The sequence below is a fragment of the Aethalodelphis obliquidens genome, unplaced genomic scaffold (assembly GCF_003676395.1).
Source record: "Aethalodelphis obliquidens isolate GAN/ISIS:26980383/991018 unplaced genomic scaffold, ASM367639v1 scaffold50, whole genome shotgun sequence".
NCBI lineage: Eukaryota > Metazoa > Chordata > Mammalia > Artiodactyla > Delphinidae > Aethalodelphis > Aethalodelphis obliquidens.
Window position 1 is genome coordinate 732,832 of NW_020837994.1, and position 27,641 is coordinate 760,472.

General features: G+C 53.4%; 1 protein-coding gene across 2 annotated transcripts in view; it reads left to right on the forward strand.

Moving 5' to 3' along the window:
* ARHGEF17 (Rho guanine nucleotide exchange factor 17) overlaps positions 1-27,641 on the forward strand; it is a 58,109-nt gene that overhangs the window by 18,454 nt on the left and 12,014 nt on the right. For both annotated transcript variants that reach the window (XM_027083323.1, XM_027083324.1), the window contains exons 2-3: positions 19,551-19,628; positions 25,632-25,814. In XM_027083323.1, coding sequence (XP_026939124.1) covers positions 19,551-19,628; positions 25,632-25,814 — 261 coding nt within the window. The remainder of the gene's footprint in view (positions 1-19,550; positions 19,629-25,631; positions 25,815-27,641) is intronic.

Sequence of the window (27,641 nt, forward strand, 5' to 3'; positions counted from 1 at the left end):
AAGACCCTGATTGCCAAGTGCTGCTGCTTGGGCAAGTGCAGGCCCTTTGTGGAAGGTAGGAGCTAGTAGCCAGGCATGCTCCCAGAGGGCATGCTGTCCGGCACAGCTCACTCAGTCACCGGGAGACAGGTGGAGGCAGATTCTCTAGAGGTCCAGGAGACCCACTGGCTCTTCTGGGGTGAGGTAATTTGGGTTAGAATCAGGAAGACTTGCCCAGAATTGAGAGTGAGTAAAAGGAAGTGTGAACAGGTGTTGGCAGGAGAAAGCCTGAGCTCTGAGCCTGGTAAGTCCAAGGCCTCAGGAACCAGGCTTTGCCCACCTTGGGCACTAGCCTAACCTGGCCCACCACGCAGCCTATGCTCCCACTTCTTTGGCCACCAAAAACATGGGATGCTGGGGATATATGTATATGTATAGCTGATTCACTTTGTTATAAAGCAGAAACTAACACACCATTTGTAAAGCGATGATACTCCAATAAAGATGTTAAAAAAAGTGGGATGAGTAGGAAGTTGCCGAGCATAAAGATAGTGGAGGGTGCACCTGGCAGAGACCAGCAACGTGCCAAAGCCTAGGGTGTGAGAGAGTGTGATGGGGGCTTCCCTGAGGCTGCAACAGTGAGAGGCCCGCATACCGCAAAAAAAAAAAAAGAAAAAGAGTGTGATGGGTTGGAGGAACTACTGTGGCCAGAGCATGATGCAGCCAGAGTAGGATACAGGGGGGGAATTCGATACTGGTGGGTCACCAAGGGCCAGGTCACCCAGGGTGTCGGGGTCAGCCTGAGTGCTTGCACTTGATCCTGTATCCAGCTGTGCCGGTGTAATGATTAGAACAGATTGGACCGAGGTGGCTGAGGTTCAAATCCTGCTCTTCCTCTTAGCTGTGTGACCATGAGCAAGTACTTAGTCCTTCGGTGGCTCAGTTTATGCACCTGTAAAATGGGGATAATTGTGATGGCACCTATTATAGGGTTTTGGTGAGAATCAAACATGATAATGCCTCTGGTAGCTGGGCTGGACCACTGACCAGTGGGGATCAGTGGGAAATCATACAGCAAGTTGGAAGTAGAAGGGAGGGTGGTGGCCTGGCCTGGCTGAGTTGGGGTCCCAGGGGTGGAGAGAGTGGATGGAATTACCAAGAATAGCCTAGATAGTCATCTTTGTGGGAGGAGGGATAAGCTGAGTTTCCCAGGGGAGGCTCAAAATTCTCCCCACCCCACCAGGCAACTGCCCTAGGAACAGAGCTAAGGGGATACACAGATATGGGGTGGGATTCTGTGGGCTTGGGGCTCTGCTGGATTCTTACTGGCAGAAATCCTCACCCTGCTGTAAAGCTGCCTGTTGCCCACCTCACTTTACAGACGGTATCTGTGGCCCAGAGAGGAGCAGGATTGCCAGGGTTGCCCAGCGAGTTCTAGCCTCTGGGCCTTCATCCAGGCTGGGGACTCACGTCCACACTCTGGTTGAGTCAAAGCCCAGCCCTGAGGTCGCTCAACCTAAGGAGTGGGTGGGTGGGAAGGTGGCCTGTGAAGGAGGACTTCAGCAATTCTCTGCAGAAAGGGCTGGAGTGCTGAGCCCTTCTATGACTGCAGGGTGGGCAGGGAGAGCGTCTTGGAGGAGCTCACAGATGGGACTGGAATTGTCCAAGAGGAGACCAGTTAGAACGGAGAGAGAAAGCAGAAACAAAGGCTTTAAACTCAGGGTTCCAGAGCAGCCCCCATTCTTCCATTTGGTCTTCATTCACGCAGAGCCCCTCAGGACTCGGTCCTGTATATAGGCAGGGACACAGGGCGGTGTGCAGACACATAAACAGATAGGTATCCCAGGGGTGATCAGGGCTGGGACAGAGATGCGCGGTGGCCGGGGGAGCCCAGAGGGTTCCTACCCAGGAGGGGGCATACAGAAGGGATGGTTCCTGAGGAAGAGGCTGCAGCAAAGCCTTTGATGGGAGAGAAGGAGGATGAGGGCTGCAAAGGCTGTTCAAAGCTGAGATGTGAGCCTGGAGCAAGCTTAAAGGCCAGACTGTGAGGTGAAGTTTTTAAAAAATTCAGTCTATATATATAAAATTTTGAATAGATAATTTATTCACATGGTTAGGAAAAATTAGAATGGGTAGAAAGTCTCCTTCCCGCCAGTAGCCACCCTGCCGTACCTCGGGACACTCGGTTATTAGTTCTTGTGAATCCTTTTATGTGCAAACACCAGCAAATGCACCATCTTTCCCCACTTGCCACACAGATGATGGCACACGGTCCACACTGCTCTCCACTGAGTATCGCTTGCAGATCTGCCTTTTCAGTGTCCTGAGAGCTTCCATATTCCTTCTTGTACTGCGTGGTGTCTCATGGCACAGATTACCGAACTGTATTTAACCACATTTTAAAAGATATTTCGGTCATTTTCAGTCTTTTGCTGTTACAAATAGTGCTGCAGTGAATGAGCTTTTTCACAGGTTATTTTGTATGGGGGCTGGTGTACGTTTAGGGCAGTTTCTTGGTAATGGAATTGCTGGGACAGAGGGTATGTGTGATTCTAATTTTGATGCTCTCCACGGGGGTCCACCACCTGAGAAAGAGACCTCTTCCCCACAGCCTCACCAAGTCAGACCTTTGGGTGTTTTCCCAATCTGATGGGTGAAATGGTATCTCAGTGTATTTAATTTGCATTTATTTTATAATGAGTAAGGCTGAGCATCTTTTCGCATATCCAAGAGACATTTGGATTCTCTTTTCTGTGAACTGTTTGCGTCCTTTGCCCATTTTTCTGTTGGGTTGTTGGCCTTTTGTTTTACCAATTTCTAAGAACATTTAAAATAGTAAGGAGGTTAGTTCTTTGGGTTATGAATTGCAAATATTTTTTCCTGACTTGTCACTTGACTTTTGACTTTGTTTATAGTGTATTTTTGCCATGCAGAAATTTTTATTTTTATGTGGTCTAATTTATCAAGTTTCTATTTTATGGCTTCTGGATTGGGAGTCATGGTTAGGAAGGCCTGTCCCTCTCCAAGCTTATAAAGCAATTTTCCCATGCTTTCTTCTGGTATTTTTATGTTTTCTTGTTTTGTTTTACATTTAAATCTTTGATCCAGTTGGAATTTACCCTGGTGTGCAGTGTGAGTTACGGTTCCAACTCTATTTTTCTCCCAGACGGCTGGCATTTTAAGCTCAGGAGTGACTTGGTTAGAATGGGAGCATCTTTCTGAGGTAGGTGTGAGGACCCCCTGGGGGAAGCAAGGCTGTGGCTGTTGAGGATCAATGTCAGAGAGGTGAGGGTGAGGAAGCCTTGGGGCAGCACCAGTATAACTTGATGGACAGTTGGAGATGGGTCACAGGCTGGTGGCATAGCATTCCCAAATTCTCATCTGTGCTGTGTGACTTTGGACAAGTCCCATCCCTCTCTGGGCCTAAACTATCATGGCTGAAGGGGCCCTGGAGATCACCCTGATCCCAGGATTGACTGTGAGGAAGGAGGCAGCAAGAGAGGGCTGTCTGAAGGCAGGGACACAGAGGATGGCCGTGGATCTAGCCCCTACTCAGGCTTGGCTGAAAGGGAGTGGGGCTGGCAGCAGAATTCACTGTGTTCCTGGAGTGGTCAGGCGGGAAGGCGGAGAGGGGCGGGCACCCATTTAAAAATACCCACTTCAGGGCTTCCCTGGTGGCGCAGTGGTTGAGAGTCCGCCTGCCGATGCAGGGGACATGGGTTCGTGCCCCGGACCGGAAAGATCCCACATGCCGTGGAGCGGCTGGGCCCGTGAGCCATGGCCACTGAGCCTGCGCGTCCGGAGCCTGTGCTCCGCAACGGGAGAGGCCACAATAGTGAGAGGCCCGCGTACCACAAAAAAATTAAAAAAAATAAAGATACCCACTGCAGCCTGGCACTGCAAGCAGGGGTTGTGGGGGGCAGGCCCTCTGCCAGCCTGCGGGGTCCAGGAATGCAGGGGGTTGTTGAGGTAGGCACATTGTTGTCTCAGGACTGTGGGCCCAGCCCAGCCATAGCCATTCCTGGAGGGCCTCTTCCCCCAGACACGAAGCAGGCATCCTTCGTCCTCTCCAGTGGAGAAATAGGGAAGCCACAGTGGACAGACCAGCCCCCCAGGGTCTAGTCTTGGTACTGCTCTGGACTTGCTATGTGACCTGGGACGAGTCTCTGTCCCCTGGGGTCTCTGTCCATCAAAGGGGCAACTGACCTTGCTCTGGTTACTTCCCCCACCCCTAGCCCTCACCCAGATTCCAGTTTAGATTAGAGCTGGAAAGAGAGATCTTGAGGTCCAAGCCTCTTCCCATTTACAGATGAGGAAACTGAGGCCATGGAAGGAGCCGGACCCCTGCTCTGCCTTTGCTCTTTTTGGCTTTCCTGGGCCTCTGGACCCTCCTCCCTGCCCCCAGCATGGCCTGTACCAACTCCCCACCCCCCACTCCTGGGCCCCAGTGGTCAAATTCCAGGGCTGCCGTTGCCATGGCAACAGCCAGCTCACAGGGCCCCTCCTCTTGGGGTTCTCCACTAGTCCAGGGAGGAGGCAGAGAGGGCCTCCCTCCCCTGGGGGATGGAGGGGTTGGGGGTGGGGCAGGGAGGAGGTCAGACCCAGCCGGCTTCTCTTTGTTTTCCAAAGGAGAAAATGGAAAAGGCACAAAGTGTTGCAGCAAATGCTTCTCAGTTATCCCAGAGACAGTGGGAAGGACAGAAGTGGTCTCCTGGGCTGGGGACAAGAGAGCCACCCAGAAAGCCCCTCCCAACCTTGCACCTGGAGAACTGCCCCATAGGAAGGTCTAAGACAGAGGATTTAGAATGGTAGATGGATGGTCCTTCCCAAGGTCACCACCATCCAATGCTAAGGCCACCCAGGGACTGAGGGGCCCAGCCCAGCTTGGGCTTTCTCCCAAGCAGACCTGCCCATAATAGCAGGAGCTACCAGGGTACCATTGTAAGGGGTGAGCTCCTTGGTCCTGGGGGTATGCAAGAAAGAGCTGCCAAGGGAGGCCTGCCCTGGGAGGGGGCTGGTCCAGATTGCCTCTGAGAGGACCTGCCTTCTAAGGTTCTCTGGTTATTCATAACAACCAATGTTTATTGAGAGATCTTTGTTCCAGACACTGTGCTAAGTAAGCCCTTTATATTCTCTATTATTCAGATGAAGAAACTGAGGCACAGATGTGGGCTTCCCAGAGGTCAGGGCAGCCATCAGTGCAGGCTTTTCTCTTTGCATATACACATATGTATTTCATGATGCTGAGATGGCGTGGTATATGTACTCCTTGCTTCTTTCATTTAATATTACACTGAACGTTTCTCCATGGCATTTGAAACAGCTGCATGAGTGCACGATTCACTTCACCCTGTGGTCAGCTCCCACTGTTGTGAAGAAGGCAGTAGGAGTGTCCTCCTTGTGCTGGGGGCCTGGGCTGCTATCTGGGTTACTCCCTTGGGCTGGAAGGGGTCCCCTCTCCTGCTCTGTGGAATAGATGTGGATATCCTGACCCCTTGGCCCGCCGGGTGCACACATCCCGTCTGCTGTGAGACCTTGGGCCAGGCCCTTAACTTCCCTGTGCCCATAGTCCTGTTGTGTAAAGCAGGGTAATAATAGGGCCCACCCAGGAGGCTTATCTTGAGGTTAAAATAAGTACCTGTAAGCAGCACATAGGAACCCCTCAAGAGAGATCAACTCCTATTTGTATGCCATTGCTGTCTTCCTGTTTGCAGGCGCAGCTAGTTTAAGTGATTTACCCAGAGTCCCACAGCAGGTCAGTGGAAGAGGGGGCGTGCTTTGAGCCCCAGCCCCACCACCTCCTAGTCTTGAGAACCTGAGCAACTTATGGCTCCTCACTGAGCCTTGGTTCCCCACTGAGTTGCTGTGAGGATCGGATGAAATTAGGCCCTGCAGGCATTTTGTAAACTGAAGTTCTGAGTGGTGCCCCTTATTGTCAATATTACGATAGTAAGCCTAGAGAAAGTCTGAGGTTTCAAGGCTGCCCTTCCAGAAGCCCAAGATGCTCAGAAAAGGAGGGGAGTTGTCAGGGCCGCTTCCTGGCAGTGCTGGTCCCAGCCCCGATGCCTTGCGAGAGTGGAACCTAGATCTGGCTCAGGCTGACCTTTAGCTATGGATCTTGTTGTGTACCACCCCCCCCAACACACACACACACACCCCGACACACACACACCCCAACACACACACACACACACACACACACACACACACACACACACACACACACACACACACACAGCCCAGGCATTACGGCTGGTCACTCGTTGCTGATACAGTGTAGCAAGGCTTAGAAGCCGAGGCTGCCTCTTGTCAGCCGAGGCAGAGACCACTTCTGCCCGCATGGCCCCAGCCCAGTGACAGCCCCCTCGAAGCTGGGATGGAGGGATCGCTGAGCAGGGCATGGTCGCTCTCCTTGCGCATCTCAACCACCCTACACCTGTCTGGTGTGATGGGAGGGGCTTCCCTGGCCTCTGAGTTGGGCAAGGGTCACCAGAGCTCACTCTAGGGCCAGAGTGACTGATGGATAGAGCTTGCTTCCTTCCTGGGAGTGTTCCCTGGGTCCTAGAATAGAGTAGGGGCAAGGGAGGTGGAGACCATAATGCCTTCCAGCTGGTTGGGTCCCTTTGGACAAGCTGTGGTAGCAGAGCCCCAAGGGCCTGGTTCTAGCCTCAGCTGACTGCCTGCTACCCTTGGAGTCAGGAGACACTTTCCTCTCCAGGCCTCAGTGCCCATATGTAAAATGGGAAAGAACAGTCCCTTCTCTGGCTCCCTCCTTCAAGGGAGGATTGAACATGGACATTCTAAACTTGCTGTGCACATTCATTACACTGATGCTTGCTTCATTCATCCACTGAAACACAAAGATGTATTTTACTTACTATTGGTGGGCTCTGTTCTAGGCATGCATACTGAAGTCTGTGAGCTCCAAAGGGAAGGGAGCACCTCTGCCTTGTTCCAGCAGCGTCCGTGCTTAGAACAGAGGTCAGATTAGTAGGTTTGTAGGAGCTGATAACACCTCAAGCTTCTCTGGGCCTTTGTTGGTCTGAGTAGAATTTCTGGCACTGTGGTACGTGGGGAAGATGGCCTCTTCTGGCTGCGGAGCTTTGAGAGCCCCCAGGATTATATCTCCAGCTCAGGCAAGCCCTGCCCCCTCCTCCCTGCCTCCTGGCTCCCTAGGGCTCTGGCCTGAGGCTGGCCTGGCCTTTCCCAGGGTGCCTGGCCCACAGCCCAGTGAATCATTTTCCGCTCCAGAGGCAGGACACCCCATCCCACCCGAACAACACACACAAATGGAACCCCCCCCCTACTGTGCCTGGGTTCGAGGGAAGGAGGGAGGGAACAGGAGGGACTGGAAACAGGCAGTGGATAACTTCCGTTCCCACGATCCTTCACCCCAGCCTCCCTGTATGCTGGAGAGTGGGTGGAGGTGAAGGAAGGGAGCCTTCCTTTGCAGAGCACCTGCTGTGCAGTAGGTGTTCATCCTCATTTTTGAAGTGAGAAAACCAAGGCTGAGGGAAAGGGATGTTTGAAACAGCTGGAAGATGGTGGTGCTGGGCCCTGACCATATGGTCTCGATTCCCTGTACAGTGTTCTATGCTGAGCAAGGTTTAGACATTTTGGAGGAAGTAATTTTTAGAGCTCGTATGGGAGGGCTCCGGAAGCAGACCTCATCCACAAGTTCTGAGCCAGGGCTGGGACCAGGGGCCAGACCACTATTGTGAGCAGCAGTGTGCACAGCGGTGGGTGGGTGCTTTTCCTGGGAGCCAGGGTTGCCAGATTTAGCAGATCCTACTTGAAGGCTTCATCAGATTCCCAATGGTATTCCTGCCCATCCGCCACCCCACCCCACATCGCCACCCAGATGTGGGACCCAGAAGATCTGGGTCTTGGTTTCTCTGCCTGTAAAATGGGGATGACAGTCCCAACCTCTTCGGCCCTGGAGGTGAGTAAATTCAGAGCTTACTAGCTCTTCAAGAGATGTTTTTCACATCTGTTGGGGTCCGTCTATCCACCTACCCCCTAACCCCCGCCTCCTGCTTCTGGCCATTATCCGTAATGTTAAGAAACTCTTCCTTCCCAGGCTGGAAGATCCAGCTGTATCTTCTTGAAATTAAGGAAAGGGAGGCGTGGTTGTTGGAGGGCAGAGAAGAAGGGGAAAAAAACCCACATGAAACAAGACTGGAGTTAAATTCAAACCACATGCGCCGCAGCCCCTGCCATGTGGGCCTCTGTTGCCACCTGTGGGTGTCTAGAGGAAGTGCAGTTTCTGGAGCTCCAGCTTCCTCACTTAGGCCAGAAGGCTGGATCCTGGCGCCTGCCATCAGGGAGGAAGGTCAGGCTGTCCATGCCCCATCTCTGAGCATGACCTCACCTACCCACCTCCCTCAGGGAGCCTGGTGGGGAATTTGGAGTCCACCTGCACCTTCTCTCCTCCCTCATTTGTTTACAGAGGGGAAACTGAATCCCAGAGGGGGGAGCAACTTGGCTAAAGTCACAGGGCAAGTCAGTCAGTCAGATATGTATGGTGCACCTCCTGTATGTCAGGCACACAGCTGTGAACATGGAGAGACCTGGTCTCTGCTTTTATGAGCATTATAGTGGCGAGGCGGGGGGTGGGGGAGACAGACACAGAGACCTTCCTCCTATTTGCCTACTTTCATCTCTATTTCCAGTCATCCGGAGAAGAGGATGTAGCCCATTGCCGTCTAATTCTAGGTGCCCTGGCTTGGCTTAACTCCTCATTTATGTGTTTTGTGACCCTGGTGAAGTCACTCAACTTCTCTGATATGCTGATTACTGGGGGTCAAATCCCAGCTTTGCCACATCCAACTTCATTACTTCAGGCAAGTTACTTCACTTCTCAGAGCCTTTGATTCCTTATCTGTAAAGTGGTGATAATAGTGATATATAACTCAGAGGATTGGTGTGAGGATTAAATGAGATAATACATAAGAAACAGCACCTCGCTAAACATGAGCTGGCAGTAAAATTAAGGCCCCACCAAGGGTATAGGGAATGTATGTCATTCCCTGAGGTGAGGGCGTCAGGAGTACAGTGGGTAGGGTGTCTCTTCTGGGCTGAAAGGAGGCCAGCATCGTTGAGCTGCCAGAAGCTGGGCCTGAGCCCCAGCATAGGGAGTGACAGCTGCCCCCTCAGTCCTCCTTTCAGCCATCAGAGATAGTTTTTGGAAGGATGGTGAGATTTTCTAGTGCTACAGAGGTTGGGGTCCCAGATGGACCCCACTGGGCCAACAGATGAAATCTGGGTCTGTGCAGAAAGCATCCTCTTGCCTCATTCATCCCATCAGGACATTAAAGACCCTGGGTTCTTAGCCCAGCTCTGCCACTTACTGGCTACATAACTGTGGCTTCTTCACCTCTCTGGGCCTGCTTTCTCAGCTAGGTGGTTCTTACTCAGAGTCTTTCGTGCGATTGCAATCAGACAGTAGCTGGGCTGGACTCATCTTGAAGGCATGCTCGCTCACAAATCTGGCAGCTTCTGCTGGCATTTGAGTAGAACCTCATCTGGGCTGTTGGCTGGAGTACCCTACACATGGCCTCTGCATGTGGCCTGAGCTTCCTCACAACATGGCGCTGGCCTTTAAGAATGAGTGACCCAAGAGAGCAAGGTGAAGGTACGTGGCATGTGTATGGCCTAGCTTTGGGTGTCGCACGGTATCCCTTCTGCTGTACTCTGTTGGTCAAGGTAGTCACAAAGGTCCGCCCAGTTTCAAGGAGAGGGAACGTAAACCTCGTCACTCTGTAGGAAGAGTGTCAACGCCACATTGTAAGAAGACCATGTGGCATGAAAAGTGTTGTGGTAGCTACCTAAAAATGCAGCCTACCACACCTTCCTGGGGTGCTCATGAGGATAATTGAGACAGTGATGTAAAGTACTTCACCTGTGCCTGGCACACAGTGAATGCTCAGCTATAGCTGGTTTTGGTTTTTACTGAAGTGGCCCCTTTCCACCTCTGCCACAGAACCACACAGACCGTCACCCACAGAGGGGCTGTGTATCACATGGCCACAGAAGACCACTGGCAGGGGCATACACAGACACGTGGATGAATCCGAACAGTTGGGACACGCGTCGTGTCTCTCATAGTCCCACCTCCAGGTGCACACGGTCCAACCTAAGTAGGGCAGTGGCCCTGTGGCAGGAAGGACTCCTTAGGCCCTTGATCTCTCCTTCCCGTTCTCAAAGCACATTCCCCAGAATTCTGGGGCCCACCCGGAACAGCCAGTCCCAAGGGAGTCCTGTGGCTTGGACGCTGTCCTTGCAGCTGCCTGAGGCCTGGGAACTCTGTGGAGCCTTGAGAAGGCTCCGCCTCCTAGAAGGGAGGGTCTGTAAGGGACAGGCCATGACGTGGGAAGTGATGGATGATGGGAAGAAGAGGGAAGGGGTCTCAGACAAGAACAGATGGAGAGACTGAGGCCCCAAGAGGGGAAGTGTCTTGCTCGAGGTCACACCACCAGTAAGTGGTAGAGCCAGGATTTGAGCCCAAGCTGTCTGGCTCCACAGTCTGCCCTTTTAATGGCTATACCCAGAAGTCCCTCTTTTAGAACTTTCATTTCATTGATGAACCTGAGGACCTGAGGAGGGCAGCAGCCATCAGCAAAATGGATAGCACGTTAGGTTGGGAACATTCAGTACTAATTTAATGCCCGTGGACATCAGTGAGGTCAGGAGCTCAGACAGTCCATCTGGGCCGTTAGCCAGGGTGCAGTTCCCAGGGAAGAGGATCCTCCATGATCCCAGCATTGCCTGTGGACAGCATTTTGTTTTCTACCAAATCCGTCCTGGGTCAGGAGAATATGTTTGCCTCACTGTCTCAATACAGATGAGGCTGGAGAAAGGGAATTCAGGCAACCACGGCACCAGGGAGGCAGGGGAGCCTGAGGGGAGGTGGAGAGGGGCTCTCTCCAGGGCAGGTGGTGGTTTTAAGAGCATGGGACCTGGAGGCAGCCACCTGGGCTCCACCCCTTACCAATTAGGTGACTCCCTGAGCCTCAGTCTCCTTGTTTGTAAAATGGGGGAGTAACAATATCAAAGCCCTTGACATAGGGCTCCTGTGGGGATTAAAGGAGCCAGGGCTTGGAAAGCAATGGTGGGGTGCTTTCACACCTGAAAAGTGTTCAATTTGCATTAGTGATGGTGAGGATTCTAAGATTATGGCGTTCCCAGTGTTCTGATTTGGGCAGCTCTGGGGCCCAGACACTCTTCTGGCAAATATGTTAGAGCTATGCACTTGTGAAAGGCTGGAGACCCCTCCCCATCCTGCAGGAGCCTGATGAGACCTGCTGCCCCTGAACCAGCATTGTACTTGTCATTTCTTTTTCAACTCTTGTCTTCCCACGTAGACTGTGGTGCCCAGCAGGGCGCAGACTTGTTTTCTTACCTTTAAGTCCCCAGCACAGTGCTTGGTACCTGGAAGGTACTCAATAAATATTTGTTAAACTAATCAACAAATGAATGAAATAAGAACTCAATTAACTTCTCATCCATTGGACCATGTGTCTGTGTATCCATTTATGTTCATTTGTTGTTGATTCATCATTCTGTTCTTCCATCCATTTATTTATTCATCCATCATCAATCCACCCTTTCATTTATTCAGCCATTACTCATTATCCATCCATTTGTCCATCCATATGTCCTTTTTCATCACTGGTCCCCCAGCTGGTCCAGCACAAGTGGCCCCAAGTGGGCAAGAGGTCTTGCAGGTGGTCTTGGTGGGGCTCAGGGTGGGAGTGTGTCTAGAGGTAGGCAAGCAGGTTGTTAGGCTTCCCTCAGAGATGGGGACGTTGTCAGCAGACTAGGTGGGGGTCGGGAGGATTCGTGTTCCCCAGGGCTGGCAGGGGGTGCCCAGCTGGCTCCTGGAGTGGGGTGGTGGCCTTGCGGAGCAGAGCCCTTTCCTATCCCTGCCTCTTGCCTTCCCCTGATTGAGGAGGTGGAGGGGAGCTGTTTGGTGAGGAGGGAGGTACATGGGGTGTGGGTGGGGTTTGGGGTATGAAGAGGAGGGCTAGATGGGCCTTTACCAACTACCTTACACACTTAACAAAAACTATTCTGAGCCAGATTCACTCGAAACGACTGCCGATACCCAAAAGGAAAAGAAATCAGTGTCTGAAATGGGAGCTCAGAGGAACAACAGCAGAACCAGACCTGCCCAGGGGTGTCTCCAGCCTCCACCCCAGCTGACCTCACCCTGAGGGGCTCTGATACCTGTGGTGTTGTGGGGGTGATCCCTGGACACCCTGATTCAGCAGCTGTGCATTCCTGTTCCTTCTCTCAGCTTCCTTTCATTTCCCTACTCCAACCAGCCCCTGTGTTGCCACGGCGATGGGCTTGGATCTAATTAGCTGTCATTAATGAAGCAGTGGCAGCAAGCAAAGCCTTCAGCACCAGGCCCTGCCCCTTTCTCCAGGGCAGGGGCCTCTGGTGAACTCTGCCTTCTGGGCACCCACATGCCTCTGAATCTCCTGACCCTGGGACCTTGTTCAAACCCTGCCTCCTCCAGGAAGCCCTCCCTGGATACCCCTCCCCTCCAGTCCCCCAGGCAGAGGCGACTCCCTCTGCTGAACCCTATGTGTCGTCTGGGAGCTCCTGGGTGCCGGCCAGAATGGATTCATCTCTGCAGGGCCTGGTCCCGCTGGAGTGAGTGAGGGAATGAGTGTACCTCACTAACAAGTCCAAGCTGTGCACTACCTCCCAACAATTTAGAGGAAATAAGGCCCAGGTCATATAGCTGGAGAGAGGGTCAGATGGGGGGGAGGTGTTCTGAGAGAAAGCCAAATGTGGGTTAAGTAGCTACAGTATCAAGCAATGGGCCTGGGGTGAGGGCTTCAGACCACAGGCCCTTGTGCTAGTGTGGGATTATCTTTGGGACCTGGCTATTTGGACTGGTGTCCATCCTCCTTGCTCGTATCATCACTCAGTCAACTGGTCTGGCTGTTCCAAGCCCTCCGCAATGTGATGAGCCCAAGAGGAGGAGGAAGGGGAGCAGGTCCCACCCCCAGGGAAGTCCACAATCCACCCCATTTGGAGGGTGAGAGGTGGGGTTCTCACGGGATTCCTCGGTACAGACCAGAGGCAGAAGAGGGCTTGGGGCCCTCCTGGAAGACCCTCACTTCCGCATCTGTGGGGCAGAAGCGGCTGGGCAAGTACCCGCTCTGGGGATGTGATGGCCAGGCAGGCTCTTGGCCTTGAAGGCTCTGTGCTGCCCGTACACAGATTGCTGGGCTCCATCCCAGTAGGGTGGTGTCAGGGAAGCTGAGAATGTGCGTTTCTAACACGGTTCCCGTGAGTTCCACAGGGACGCACTTTGAGAACCACTGCTATAGAGGGACCAGGAAGGGAGTTTGCGCAGAGTACACACTCTTGCCTGCATCATTCTTTCTCAGCCGACTGGCTCTAGAGTTACTCTGGGCGGGGCCCTCATGTGACCCAGGAGAGACAAATGGGTTCACCAATTGTTCTCTCATTATGCAGCACAAACTTAGGGAGCACCCATCTGGTGTCGGGCTCCGCCCCCCAATGCAGGCTCTGGGAGCCGCCCCCCCCCCCCCTATCTGTGTAGTGCTCACTGCTCTGGGAGCCCCTGCCAGGTGCAGGTCACACCGGTTTTCTCTTGCTACTCTCTTGGAATTCCCTGTGCCTGTTTTCATTGTTGGCTACTTGTGGATTGTCTGTTAGGGAGTTAAAATTTTAGTGTTGGTTATTTGGGACTCTCTGAAGATGCCACTGCTAGCCAGGGGTGTGGGGTGTGGACTCACCTTGGTTGAGGGCTGAACAGGGGGATGGGGTGGGCAGTGGGGCAGAACAGGATAAGAGGCTGCAAGGGCCAGCAGGAAGGGCTGATCCTGTGTCATGGGATGCCAGGGTAGTTTTATAAGCAGGGACCTGCATGGGCTGGTTTGCCTTTCGGTGGTGACTGCTTGGTGTGTGGGGAGAAGGGAGGAGGAAGTGTTATTGGAGTTAATTGTCATGAGCCGGCATCTATGTGCAGAGTCCTATGGCTTGCAAAAGGGACGTGGACCCTGCCCTCGGGGAACCTGCTGTCCCCTGGGAAGAGATGAGCATCAATCTAGCAATTGCTCAGATGTATAATTACAAACTATGATACCTGGTTAAGAAAAACTGAGGCTCTTTGAAAGCATGAGCAGGTGCACCTGACCTAATCTGAGGATCAGGGAGGGCTTCCCTGAGGTGACATTTGTGCTAAGACTAGTCTTAAAGGAAAAGAAAAAGCACTTGTAGGAGAGGGAAAAGACCTGGGCCAAGGCCCTGGGGCAGGAGAGAGCCCGGTCTGTTTCTAGGCGTTAGAACAGAAGTGGCAGGGGAGGGGGATATCAAGCAAGGTGGAGCTGGGACTGGCTTGTTGATAGGTTCAGAAGGTCTCCACTGCACAGAAAACCCTGGGGGAAGCAGCTTTGGGGGAGGGTGTCAGTTGGGGGTTTGGTGAGTGTGGGAGCCCTCAGTACACTAGGGGAGTATGAGTTCCCGGGTCAGCTTCAGGGTGCATCAGAGTCCCTTGGTGAGAGTAGAAGCTGGTGCAAAACGAAGCTCACCCTGCCCCCCTCATGATTAAGTGAGTCTGGAATAGGTTCAGGCATCACCTGGGATTTGAGCAACAGGTCCTGAGGACCCTGCCAGGAGACATCCTGGAGCACAGTCTGGTGGTGGTGTGGGGCAGGGGGTGTAAATGCCTGAGCCACTCCACGTGGGATGGGGTGGAGAGGGATAGGACTGGAACCCTCTGGGAGTGTCTCAAGCACAGGACACAGGTCAGCTGGGTGGGGTGGGAGTAGGGATGACTCATGGTGGGCCCCATTCCCTGGTAGCCCCCCCTCCATGGTCCCAGTGCTCTGCCCCTGGACGGGAGGACAGCAGCAATTCCCAGGGATGTGTGTGTGTGCACGTCCCTAAATCTGTGTGCCTATTTTTGCCTGGTTATAGTTGTGTGAACACAGAAGCCCATGTCACTGTGTGCAGCCCTGGGTGGGTTTCTTGTGTGTCAGGGTTCAGGTCTGTATGGAACTATATTGTTGTGTGTGCCCTTGGCTCTGACCCAGGCGTGTTTCCTAATCGAGGACCGAGGGCAGGTATCCATGTATGTGGGCCTGTTCTGTGTAGGTATTTGCATGCCACTGCGTGTGCCTCCGTGCACACAGGTGTGGACAAAAAGTGCGTGTTTTCGAGTGCACTCGCCTTTGTCCACGGATGTGCGCGGACTTGTGTCCTCAGAGGGAGGTGGGCCCAAGAGCTGACACCGCTGTATGGCGGAGCGGCGGGGTCGAGGTCGGGCGTCCTTTGCGTGTTGGGGGAGATGGGGCCGCGTGAAGCAGGGGGGTGGCCCGGGAGCGGGCGACTCCCCCCCCCTCCTCCGCGCCGCCAGCGGCGCCGCGCGCGGGGCTCGCCGGGCGCACTCGAGCGGAGGAGGCAACAGCGCCGCCGCGGGCCCGGCCGCCGCCATCAGATCGACGCTGGAACTGACACCGCGCGACCGCCGCTGCGGCCCGGCTGAGCCCCCGGAGAGAGCGTCGGTGGGAGGGAGGGGGCCCGTAGACCCCCGCCGCCCCGGCGCCCCTGCCCCGGCGGCAGGCCGGCCGCATGCTACAGATGGTGAAGACCCTGGCCCAGTTCACCATCGCGCTGGAAGACATGCGTGATCTGGGCCCAGCCGCCGCCTCCGCCTCCGGGGAGCCCGCCGGAGGGAGCAGCAGCGCTGACGCTGCTGAGCCCGGGGAGGCCCAGGTACGGGGAGGGGGAGGGGCAGCGAGGGACCAGGGCCAAGGCCTAGAGCTCAGGTGACCCTGGACTGGGGGAGGCACCGGCAGATGCTGGGGCTCAGGGCCGGAAACTTTGATCCGGCACACCAGCCGCCTGGCCGTGGGGCTGGGGGCTCAATGACCAGTGATGGGGGCAGGGAGATTGAAGGTTTGTGAGGAGCCCTGGCAGGGGTGGTGTGGCTGGCAGGACGCTGAGGTTTGGTGCCAGCAGAATGCAAACTTGGGATGGCAGAAGGGCTGGCCAGCTCAGCGGGGGTGGGAGGCCTGCACCCTGAGACCCAGCCTTGGCAAGGCCTAGTGGCACTAAGCATGCGATATAGGTCTGCGTGGAGGCAGGGGCTGTCACCAGGGGTAGGTATCCTGGGCCCATAGGCTCGGGGAGAGGTTTTTTCCAGCCTCCATCTCAGGCCTGAGGCAATCCCCAGATGAATGTATGTGCTGGGGGGTAGGAGGTAGTCAGTTTTGCGCCCCTCCCCCTTGCCATCCTAACCCTGCCACTGGGCTCGCTGGGCCTGGGTGGTGTCATGCTGGGGTGGCAGTGGTGGTGTCCCCATTCCTGGCTCGGTGGTGTGTTCCCCTGCGGGGGAGGGGGAGGCTCCACAGGCTGTCTCTGTGCCTTTGTGTGTCTCTCTGGAGCTGGACTCTGATTGTTCCACTCTCCTGGGCTCCAGTGAGGACTGTGGTTTTGCCCTCCTCCCCGTGCTGTGTTGTGTGTATCTCTCTCCACTGTCTCAAGTCTCTGGACTGAAGGACCTGGTTCTCAGCCGGGTGACTTGGCTGCATTTTTTTTCTCTTTGCGGGGTGTCTGGGCTTTACGGCTTCTCTCCGTGTACACGTATCTCTGCCTTCACGCCGTGTGTATAGGAGTCTCGGGCTTTGGGTCATGATGTCCCAATTATACTTGTAGGAGAGGCCCTCCTCTGTCTTCCTGCTGGATCCCTTTGGCCCCGTATCCCTCTCCCCCTTCAGTGCCCCATGCAGCGAAGGTCTGCGGATGGGGCTGTTGAGGGGTGAGAGGCTCTGGGGGAGGCTGGGCCGCCCGGGCTGTCCCGCCCAGAACAGGTGGGCCTGCTGACCTGGCTGACAGCTGCATTGCCTGCCTCCCGCTTGCCCTGGCCCCCAGCCCCACCCCCACTCACACTCACACCCGTGTCTGGGCACGTGTGGAAGGGGTGCTGGATGCAGTGACAGGGAGATGGCCTTGTTTTCCGTACCCCTACCTGACAGCTGAGTGACAACCCACTGAGCTTTCAAGCAGGGAGGAGGCTGGGAAAGGCGGCTGTTGCGGCGTCAGCCTCCCTGCATGAGTTACCCCAGCCCCGGGCCGTGAGGCCCAGCAGCAGCCCTGCCTCCCTTAGGAGGCCTCCCTGCCCATGACCCTCACTGCTGGGCCTGGCAGGGCTGGGCTGGGGAAGTGAGGTGGAGGGTGCTGGCTGTACCACCCAGGGCTGAGCCTGGCCTGGTCCTACCGTCAGGGGGCTCCCTGTCCAGCAGGGAGACCGATGTCGAGAAACAGCCTCGCTGAGGCACAGAAAGAATGGACCTGAAAGGCCTGGTGTGTGGAGAGAGCTGCCCCGCTCCCCAGCTCCTTGCTTTCCCAGCCCTAGGAGGGAGGTATTATTTGTTCCATTTCATAGAGGAGAATGTGGAAGCCCAGATGGTTAAGTGACCACCCAAGGTGACACAGCTGGTAAGGGCCAGGCTGAGGACCCTGTGGCCCACGCCTGGCTGGTCAGAGTGTGAACTCCAGATTCTTGGGCCCGAAGGCTCAGCTTGAGGGGGCTGAAGAGACTCAGGTCCCTGCTCTGCCAGCCACTGGCTGTGTGACCCCAGACAGGTCAGGTCACTTCTCTGACTTGACTTCCTCACCTGTGAAGTGGAGATGACAAGTCCTGTCACAGAGCTATGAGGGTGAGGCTGAAATGAGGCCATATCTGTGAAGTGCTGAGGTGTCCCTGCAGGAGATGGGGCATCTGGGCCTTTCCTTGGGAGGCCCTTCTGGCCCTTGATGCTCTCCCAGGCTCTCCATCCTAGGGTGGGCCTAACTGGTGCTGCCTCCTACTGGAAGCTGCCCCGGTTTTTTAAAGGCCTCAGAAGCACTGAGGATAGATGGTCTGGCTGTAGCTGGGGCTCCAAGGCAGGGTTCAGTGCCTTCTCACCCATCAGAGCACAGGGCTGGGGGGTGGGGCAAGGCAGCCTCTTCCCCTCCCCCAAGGGGGTGTCATTCACACCCCTACCCCTGAGTTCCTAGCAGAGGAGACCACTTTTCTAAGTATGCGTCGTCATAGTACAGGCTTGGGGACAGGCATGATCCCTGAGTCCCTGGGTCGGGGGGTGGGGGGACCTAAGGTGTCCGCGAGCAGAGGGACGAGCAGTGGCTGGATCGGGCAGGCTGGACCGGCCCGGCACTTGGGCACACTCAGCAGACATACCCTGGGTGCGGTAGTGACCAAGGCAGCTCCACTGGTTGAGTCCCTGCCCTGAGGGGCTCCCAAGGGTGGGGACTAGAAGGATGCCACAGACATGGACAACCCACCATGGCATTGCCACGTGCAAAGAGCATCCACGCAGACTAGCAGGCCTTGATGGCTGGAGCCCAGACGCCAGCTGAGGCCAAGCTGAGGGGACTGGGAGGGAGAGTGGAGAGGGAAGGATAAGCCCCAGAGGTCTGGGCCCTGGGGAGTTTGGGACCTTGCTCAGGACCACTCCGGGGCTTGGAGGAGACCTAGAGTGGAGTCCTTTCCTGGGAAGGGCATCTGTTGGAGGTGCGCCACCTGGGAAGGCTTCCTGGAGGAGGAGCGGGCCAGAGGCATAGAAACTGGTGGCAGGGGGCAGTAGGTAAGCTGAGTCCCAGGGGGTGGAACACAGAGAGGGCATCCTTAGACTGACTTCCAGCAAAACCTTCCCACAGAATATGAGCTGCCCTGTCAGGGATATGCACCTTGTCCCTGGGTGTGTGGGTGCAGAGTCTGGGTGACCCCTTAGGGACTCCATAATGCAGATCATCAGAGCCTCAGGATGGAGGTGTTGATGCCTGGATCTCCTTTTCCTCATCCTTAAAATGGGAAGAATAATCACATATACCTCACAGAGTGGTCAAAAGGATAAAATAATGCACAATGCTTAGAATAGTGCCTGGTGTGGAGTAAGGCTCAGTTAGCCTCTTTTACTGAGTGAACTGGGATCCAGGCTTGTCTGAGAGTGGCTGAGCCCTGCCCCTACCTTGCTGCATGACATTCAGCACTGACTTTACCTCTCTGGGCCACCTTTTCTTCATATGTAGCGGGAGGTGACATTTTTGACTTTCTGGAATGGTGTGAAGCCCAAGGTAGGGACTGACCCCACAGTGCTGAGCCTGAAGGTGGGGTTTTCAGAGTTGGCAGTTGGAGTGGGGGGTGGCCTGGAGGCATTGACTTTCACAGATGTGAGAAGTTATTGGGTTTTTTTTTAGTTCTTTTCAGGAGCCCAACAGGGGAGCCAAGAAGTAAACAGGAGATCTCCAGATCGGCCAGTAGCCGTGGGGATGGGAGCAGAGGGGCAAGGGTTGAGGGGCACAGTCCGGGGAGGCAGGCATTTGAGTTGCAGGAGGAGGCACTGCCTGCAGGGGGAGCACATGAGCACAGACCTGCAGAGTGGGGGTCCAGGGTGCTTTGCGGGGAGGACAGGCCTTGAAGACCGGGGAGAGGGCATGGATGGGCTCTCTGGGCCCGTGTGACTGAAGGTGGGGGGCGTGAGAGGAACAAGGCACTGCTCATCCTCTGCCTTCTGTCCCCCCAGGACATGCGGAAGCATGTGACCATGACCCTGCTGGACACAGAGCAGTCGTATGTGGAGTCACTGCGCACCCTGATGCAGGTGAGGCTTGAGGCTGCCCTGGCCTGGGTCCCTGAGAGGAACCATTCTGAGTCTAGGTGGCTGTCAGACATGTGGGAACAAACCCATTTTGTGGACAGGGGACTGAAGTTAGAGAGGAATGACCCTGGGGCATCCCATTCCTCCATGGGAGGAAGCCCCCTCCAGGGCAGGAGAGAATGCGGGAGGGGCCTTAATGCTGGTGTGACCGGAGCACCCCAGGGCAGATGCTCCCTCCTCCTACCGTCCTTCCACCCACCTTGGCAGCCCTGGGTCTGAGCTTGGATCTGTGAATCCCCTCTGGTTCCCCACCCCCCGCCTTCACTTTATTCATTGACTGGAAGAATATTGGTTGAATGGAATTAAATGTTAGCACCTGCTTTGTGCCAGGCCCTGTTCCAGGTGCAGGAAACACAGGGATGAATAAGAGATAAGCCTCTGCCGCAGGAGCTGACAGTCCTGCTGGGGACATGGTTGAGTATATGGGCTCTCAAGGCATCGGGGGCGCCGGGGAGGTGTGGGCTCAGGGAATTTTCCCTGGAGGAGGTGCGGGCTTCCTCCTACCCTGCCTCTCAACAGCAGGAACAGCGTGTGCAAAGTCGAGTAAGGAGAGGCCTGGCACTTTCAGGGGTCCATGTGGCCGGCACAGAGCACAAAGGGTCAGTCCTGTGGTGACACTGAGGGAGCCAGCAGAGCTCACGTGGTGGGGGCCCTCGATCCCAGGAGGAGGGTTTGGACTCTACCAAGCACCCTGGAGACTACTGAGAGGCTTTGAGCAGGGGTGATGTGTAGCCTCCCTCATGCTTTACAAAATCTGTCTGACTGCTGGGAAGAGGGGCAGCAGAAGAGGAGGCCGCGGCCACTGAGGTCAGGCGAGGGAGGAGAAGCCACGACCAGACCAGAGGCTGCAGGGAGGGAGAGTTGGGGACAGACATTTAGGAAGTGGACTGGTCGGGCCAGGCGTGGTAACTGGTTGGCTGTGTGGGGCAAGGTGGGGAAGCCCGGGGTGATGCCTGGGCTCTGGCCTGGGCGATGAAGGCACTAGAGGAGCGCTACCTAGAACAGGTGGGGCAAGAGGGTGAGTTCAGGTTCAGATGCGTGGGTCTGGGAAAGCCCAGGATCTGGGATGCACTTGTGGGTCTGGGGCCCAGGATAGAAAGCGTGGGTCTGTGCTGAAGTGGGGCCTGGCAGTCACAGTTGAGGACAGGTTTGTTCAAGCCGCCTGGGCAGAGCAAGAGCAAAGGGTGGAAGGGAGAGCCCTGAAAACATTCAGAGTGTTCATTCATTCACTGCACACATCCGCAACGAGCGCCTTCTGCGTAGCAGGCAGCGTTCTCTGGGGGGTTCAGCAGTGAGCATGAGGGGTAAGGTCCTGTCTCCTGGAGCTCACAGTCTGTGGCAGAGACTGACAGTAACCAGGCAGACCATGCATGAGGACAAATGGTGATGCAAAAGTGCACGGAGAGTATACTTAGTGTATTTTTCAACCTTAAAAAGGAAGGAAATTCTGACACATGCTACAAGTTCTTTGACATTATGCTAAGTGAACTAAGCCAGTCACAAAAGGACAAATACTGAATGATTCCACTTATATGGGGTACCTAGAATGGCCAAATTCATAAAGACAGAAAGTAGAATGGGGTTGCCAGTGGCGGGGGGAAGGGGAAATGGGGAGTTGGTGTTTAATGGGTACAGAGTTTCAGTTGGGGAAGATGAAAAAAAGTTCTGGAGATGAATGGTGGTGATGGTTCCATAACATGAATTTTCTTTCTTTCCTTTCTTTCCTTCCTTCCTTCTTTTTTTCTCTCTCTCTCTTTCCTGTGTTGGGTCTTCGTTGCTGCGCGGGCTTTCTCTAGTTGCGGCGAGCGGGGGCTACTCTTCGTTGCGGTGCGCGGGCTTCTCATTGTGGTGGCTTCTCTTGTTGCGGAGCACGGGCTCTAGGCCCACGGGGTTCAGTAGTTGTGGCACGCAGGCTCAGTAGTTGTGGCACATGGGCTTAGTTGCTCTGTGGCATGTGGGATCTTCCTGGGCCAGGGCTCAAACCCGTGTCGCCTGCATTGGCAGGCGGATTCTTAACCACTGTGCCACCAGGGAAATCCCGACATGAATGTACTTTAATGTGGGCATACTGAACTGTTCACTTAAAAATGTTTAAAATGGCAAATTTTATGCTATGTATATTTTACCACAAAAATACATTGCTTTTATGCATACATATTTTTTAAATGCATAGAGAGATGAGAACACAGACTGGGGTCTGCCCTGGTGTCGGGGTCCAGAGTGTTGGGGGCCAGAGTGTTGGGTGTTTAGCTGAGACCTGAAGGGTGGGTAGGAGTGAAGTAAAGGGAGAGCCCGGAGGGAGTTGTTCCAGGCGGAGAGCACCGCGGGAACAATGGCTGGGAGGCCAGAGGAAACCTAGAGTAGCTAGGGATGGGGAGGTGGCCAGTGTGGCTGCTGGGCAAGGAGCTGGCCTTTACTGTGAGTACAAGGAAGTCACAGGAGGGCCATAACTGGAATTCCATCTTTAAGAGGTGCCCCTGCCTGCCAGGCAGGAGTAGACATGCAGGGGTCTGAGGGGTCCTTTGTCGTCCCCTAGGTGGGAGTCAAAGGCATGGGAGTCAGACAGTCCAGGGATTGAGTCACTTGCCTCCCTTCTGGGTGATGCTAGCCTGATCACCTCACCCCTCTGAGCCTCCGTGGTTTTGTCTGCAAGATGTAACTAATCTTCCCCTTCTCTCAGCGCAAAGATTAAAAGGTGATGGGGCTGGGCGTGCCTTTCTGCCTCCGAGTCTCCAGGCTGCAGGGCTGCACACGTGGAGGCTTGCAGGGCCTGCGGGTGGAAGAGCTAAGGGAGGATGGTGCTGAGGACACCAGACTGAGAGCTGGGTGGGGAAGGGTGGAGGTGAGCCAAGACAGTGTCAGCTGAAGCCAGCTGTCACTCGAGGCAGCCCTGGTGTGTTGGAGGGACTGAGGTCCAGCCCAGGGGTGCGGAGCACAGCTCTGGAGCCAGGCCCCCAGTGTTCAAACTTGGCACTACCTCTTGACCAGCCATGTGACGTGGAACAAGTTACATATCCAGTCTCTTGCCTCTGTTTCCTTGTCTGTTGAGTGGGAATAATAATAGTACATGTCTCAGGTGCAGATTATGAGATGCGTGAATAACTTAGCATACTGCCTGGCAATTCTGCCTGCATACATGCATGTGTGTGTGAGTGTGTGTATGTAACATCACCTTTAATCCTTGTATTAACCTTGTGAGGCAGATATTATAATGCTCTGCTTCATCTGAGGAAATGAAGGCTCAAAGAGGTTAAGAAACCTGCCCAGGGTCATCCATCTATTAAGTGGTAACAGACTGTTAAGTCTCTTTGGGCTGCTGTAATAAAAATTCCCTAGACTGGGTGGCTTAAACAAATTGAAATTTATTTCTCACAGTTTTGGAGGCTGGGAAGTCCAAGGTCAAAGTGCTGGCAGATTCATTGCTGGTGAGGACTAGCTTCCTGGTCTATGGACGGCTCTTTTCACTGTGTCTTCTTCCGTGGTGAAAGGGCTGAGGGAGCTCTCTGGAGCCTCTTTTAAAGGGCGCGAATCCCATTCACAAGAGCTTGACCGTCATGACCTTCTTACCTCCCAAAGGCCCCACCTCCAAATAACCACCGCATCAGGGATTAGGTTTCAACATACGAATTTTGGGGGGACACATTCAGACCGTAGCAAGTAGTACTAAGAGCTGACATTTATTGAGTGCTTAATATGTGTGTGTTACATAAGTTAATTCATATAAACCTCACTATAAACCCCCATTTTACAGATGATAAAACTAAGCACAGAGAAGTAAGGCAACTTGCTCAGGTTCACAGAGCTAGGACGTGCCATAGCCTGGGTTGAATCCCTGTCAGTCTCACTCCACGGTGCTCCCTAAGCATAGGTGATATTCAAACTGAGATTGGACTCTACAGCCCCGGTGTTCCCTTCGTAGTGACCACTGCCATCCAAATTGATTGGTATTGTTCCTGCAGACCAGGAGTTTAAAATGAAGAAAGAAGTTAAATGCCAAGGTTAACAGCCAGAAAGAGGTGGGATTTGAACCCAGGTCCCAAGGCTGCACCCATTCCTCAGTGTCACCCTCAACCTTGGAGTCTTTCTTCAACTCACACTTCCTAGCTAACAACCCCTTTTCCCTGACCAACCCCCTGTCTTATTTCCCACTGCACTTACTACCTTCTGATATACTGTGTGATAATTTTGTTATTTATGGTGCTTATTTTCCACCTCCTTCCACTAAATTGTCAACTGCACAAGCACAGGGACTTTTGTTTGCCCACAGATGCAGCCTGCGCTTAGAAGGCTGGACACACAGTAGTTGCTCAACGAGTATGTGGTGAGTGAAATGCAGGTGCTGGCTCCTAGCAGGTTCTGCATCGGGTTCCCAGTCACTGTTTATTCTTTCCTGCCACTGTGTGCAGGCTTCTATGTGAGGCGCTGGGACCTGGAAGTGAGCAGTTTAGCTCCTGCTGCTTGGGCAGCAGACCTTGGCACAGATCCGGCCCTGGTTCAGACTAGCCTAGGAGCTGTGAGAGGGAGGCCGCCTGTCTCCTCACCAACCTTTTCAGAATCCCAAATCAGGCAGGAGGATACTGTTGAGCTTTACTTTCGCAAGCTTATTTTACAACAAGCTAGGTTTTTTAAATGTTTGATATAAATTTTTTTGCAGCATTCCGTATACTTTTTCAAACCGCCTTGTTTCTTTGGCTTGTAGTTACAGTTTAGGCCAGTAGAGGGCGACATCTAAATGAGACAGCAGCCACTGAGCAGGGCTATTCATGCTCAGGAAACGCCACTGAATGCAGATTTGAGGTGAAAAATGGGAGTTTTAGTCACTGATTGACCAGAAGATCTGAAGACTGTGAAAACAGTGTTCAGATAGTGTCAACTAAGCCTTCAGTAACTTTCCATATGCCCCCCCATACACCCCCCCGCTTTATTTTCCCCACAGCAATTAACGCCTTTTAATTTACCACAGAACTTCCACATGTAGTCAATTCTAAGACACATTCTTCACATTATACCATCTCTGAAATTCAGGTTCATTCTATAATTGATGGCCTATAATAACTTAATTGGCAAATTTTTCTGAGATAAATAAGATTAATGATGCCTCTAAAATGGATAACTAATAAGAATCTGCTGTATAAAAAAAATTAATTTTAAAAAAAAGTCAGTTACATAGGACCATGTATTGTCTGATTTCATTTATATGAACCACCCAGAAAAGGCAAATCCATAGAGAAAGTAGATTAGTGGTTGCCAAGGGCTGGAAGGGTTGTAGGGAGTGGGGAGTGAGTGACTGTTAATGGGGATGGGATTTCTTTTGGGAAGATAATGAAAATGTTCTAAAATTGATTGTGGTGATAGTTGCATAACTTCGAACATACTAAAAACCATTGCATTGTATATTCTAAAAGAGTGACTTGTGTGGAATGTGAATTATAGTTCAATAAAATTGTTTTTCAAAAAAAAAGATTAATGATACATCTTAAATTTGATGAAATGTGGTTTTATTTATTTATTTTATTCGTGTGTTTAATCTGACTAGATTGTATGCTCTATCAGGGCAGGGATTTTGATCTTTCTTGTTCACTGCTGTCTCCCAGTTCTTAGAACAGTGCCTGGCACATAGTAAGTGCTCAGAAAAATAATTGCCGAATTAATGTGTGGGGTCTCCCAGGAGCCCAGTCTTCATGCTTTCCTCACTCCAAGCTCATGCATCCAACAGATCTTTCCCAAGACCCCTCACCCCCATCCTGTGCCAGGCCCTAGGCGGCAGAGTGAGGGGCATAGGAATAGATCTTCCCATTTCCCTCCCAGAGCTCCGAGTCTAATGAGGGAGATCCGGGAGGCAGGGCCAGTGAGCTGCAGGCCCAGTTGATTTTGTGTGTGCCTATGCTGGTGGGTTGGGGTGCCATCTCTCTGAGGGAACCTGTACTGACCCTGTGGGTCCCCCAGGGCTATATGCAGCCACTGAAGCAGCCAGAGAACTCCTTGCTATGTGACCCGTCGCTGGTGGATGAGATTTTTGACCAGATCCCGGAGCTCCTGGCGCACCATGAACAGTTCCTGGAGCAAGTGCGGCACTGCGTGCAGACCTGGCATGCCCAGCAGAAGGTGGGAGACCTCCTTGTCCAGTCGGTGAGTGGCCCTGCTGTCTACTGCTATAGCCCCCACAAGCTCTGGCCTCTCCTAGGAGGGGCTGGGTGCTGCCATGGACCCCTCCACCCCTCCTGGAGACTGACTCTGATCCCTGATCCAACCCCAGAACTTGACCAGACACTGGTAGTGACCCCAGATCCTGGATTGACCTGAATCTGGACACTGCCCAGCCCTAGAGCTTGGCTGGACTCTGGCATGGATCCCACCCCCAACCAGACACTGACCCTGACCTTGGACCCAATCCCAGTTGCCGGCACTGACCTGACCCTACTCCTGACCCTGAGCTGCCACTGACCGTGACCCAGACCTCAAATGGATGCTCTTCCTGACCTACCTTAACCTGAATGTAAACAGTTGCCCTGATCCTGACCCTGGACTCGGGCTTGATGTTGACACTGGCCTAGTCTTCTAGCTCTTTTCTCTATCAGGCATTTTAATAATAATGGCTATTTGGCACTTATTATGTGCTAGGCATTCTAAATACATTGTACATGTCAACAGCACTAAGGAGAAAGGTATGATTATTCCCAAGTTTAAAGTTGATGACTCTGGGAATTCCCTGGCAGTCCAGTGGTTAGGACTCTGCACTTTCACTGCCTAGGGCCCAGGTTTGATCCCTAGTCGGGGAAGTAAGATCCTGCGAGCTCTGCGGGGCATGGCCAAAGAAAACCCACAAAAGACAAACAAACTAAAAATAAAGTTTATGACTCTGCCATGTAGAGAGAGAAAAAGTAACCTGATCAAAGTCAGTTAGTAAGTGGTGGAGGATTCACCCTCAAGAAACCTGGTTCCAGCGCCCACGCTCTACCCTACCCCATCCGCCCTTTCACCACGGACAGGACTTCCTTCTGCCTGTGAGTTTTTCAAGATCCTGCAATAGTGATTGGGACCTTAGGAAAGGTGTTGGCTTCAGAGTTCAAAAAGGACTGCAAAAGCAAAACTAATGAACATTCAACTAAATGTTTGTCAAACATAACAAGCCATTTTCTTTAATTGTTAAATTTAGTATTCATTTACATGAATTTAATTCCATTTGAAAAAACTTCAGTTACATTTTGTTATTTTGCCAGAATTCCCAAAAAAGCATGATGATGGATGAGAAATCCTAGCGAAGCACAAACTGAATGTTTACTCAGAGCCAAATAATTCAAAAGTAAAATTGTAAAACTCCTTCCAAAAAATTCTACTAGCAAAAAAACACCTTATCTATTTTTATGTGATGTGGGTGTGTTTGCATGTGTTTGTGATGTTGTGGGGTGGACCTTGGGCCTAAGAAGGTCCCTGCTGACCTGCAAATCGATGTGACGAGAACCTTGGCCCGGTGGTGGTGGGACCCCAGCTTGAGTGCTGACATCTCCAGCCCATCACAACCCTCACTGTCACTGGGTTCATCCCCCTGTCTGGACCTTGATGCTGACCAAGGACAGCAGTGGAAGTCTATGCTGACGGAGGGCTCAGCATAGGGTGCCCTGTCCCAGGATCGGGGGTGGGGTGGTTTGAGGGGCTGTCTTCCTCCCTGAGCTGCTTCAGCCTCTGCTCTGCAGCACATCTGGGGTAGGGGAACAAGTGGCCTCTATAACCTAGAACCATGGATTTGGAGGCCCAGAGGGGGCCAGAAACAGCACCACAGGTCACCTGGTCCATCCATGGTGCAGCTGAGACAGGAACTGGGGTGTCAGAACTTGCAGCCAGGGCTTCTGACCGAGAATATCCACATTTAGCCCAGCCATCAGCCAGCCAGCAGGTATTAGCCACCAGGCAGTGTGTGCCAGCCCTGAGCAGGGCTTTACTAGGAGGGATGGGAGC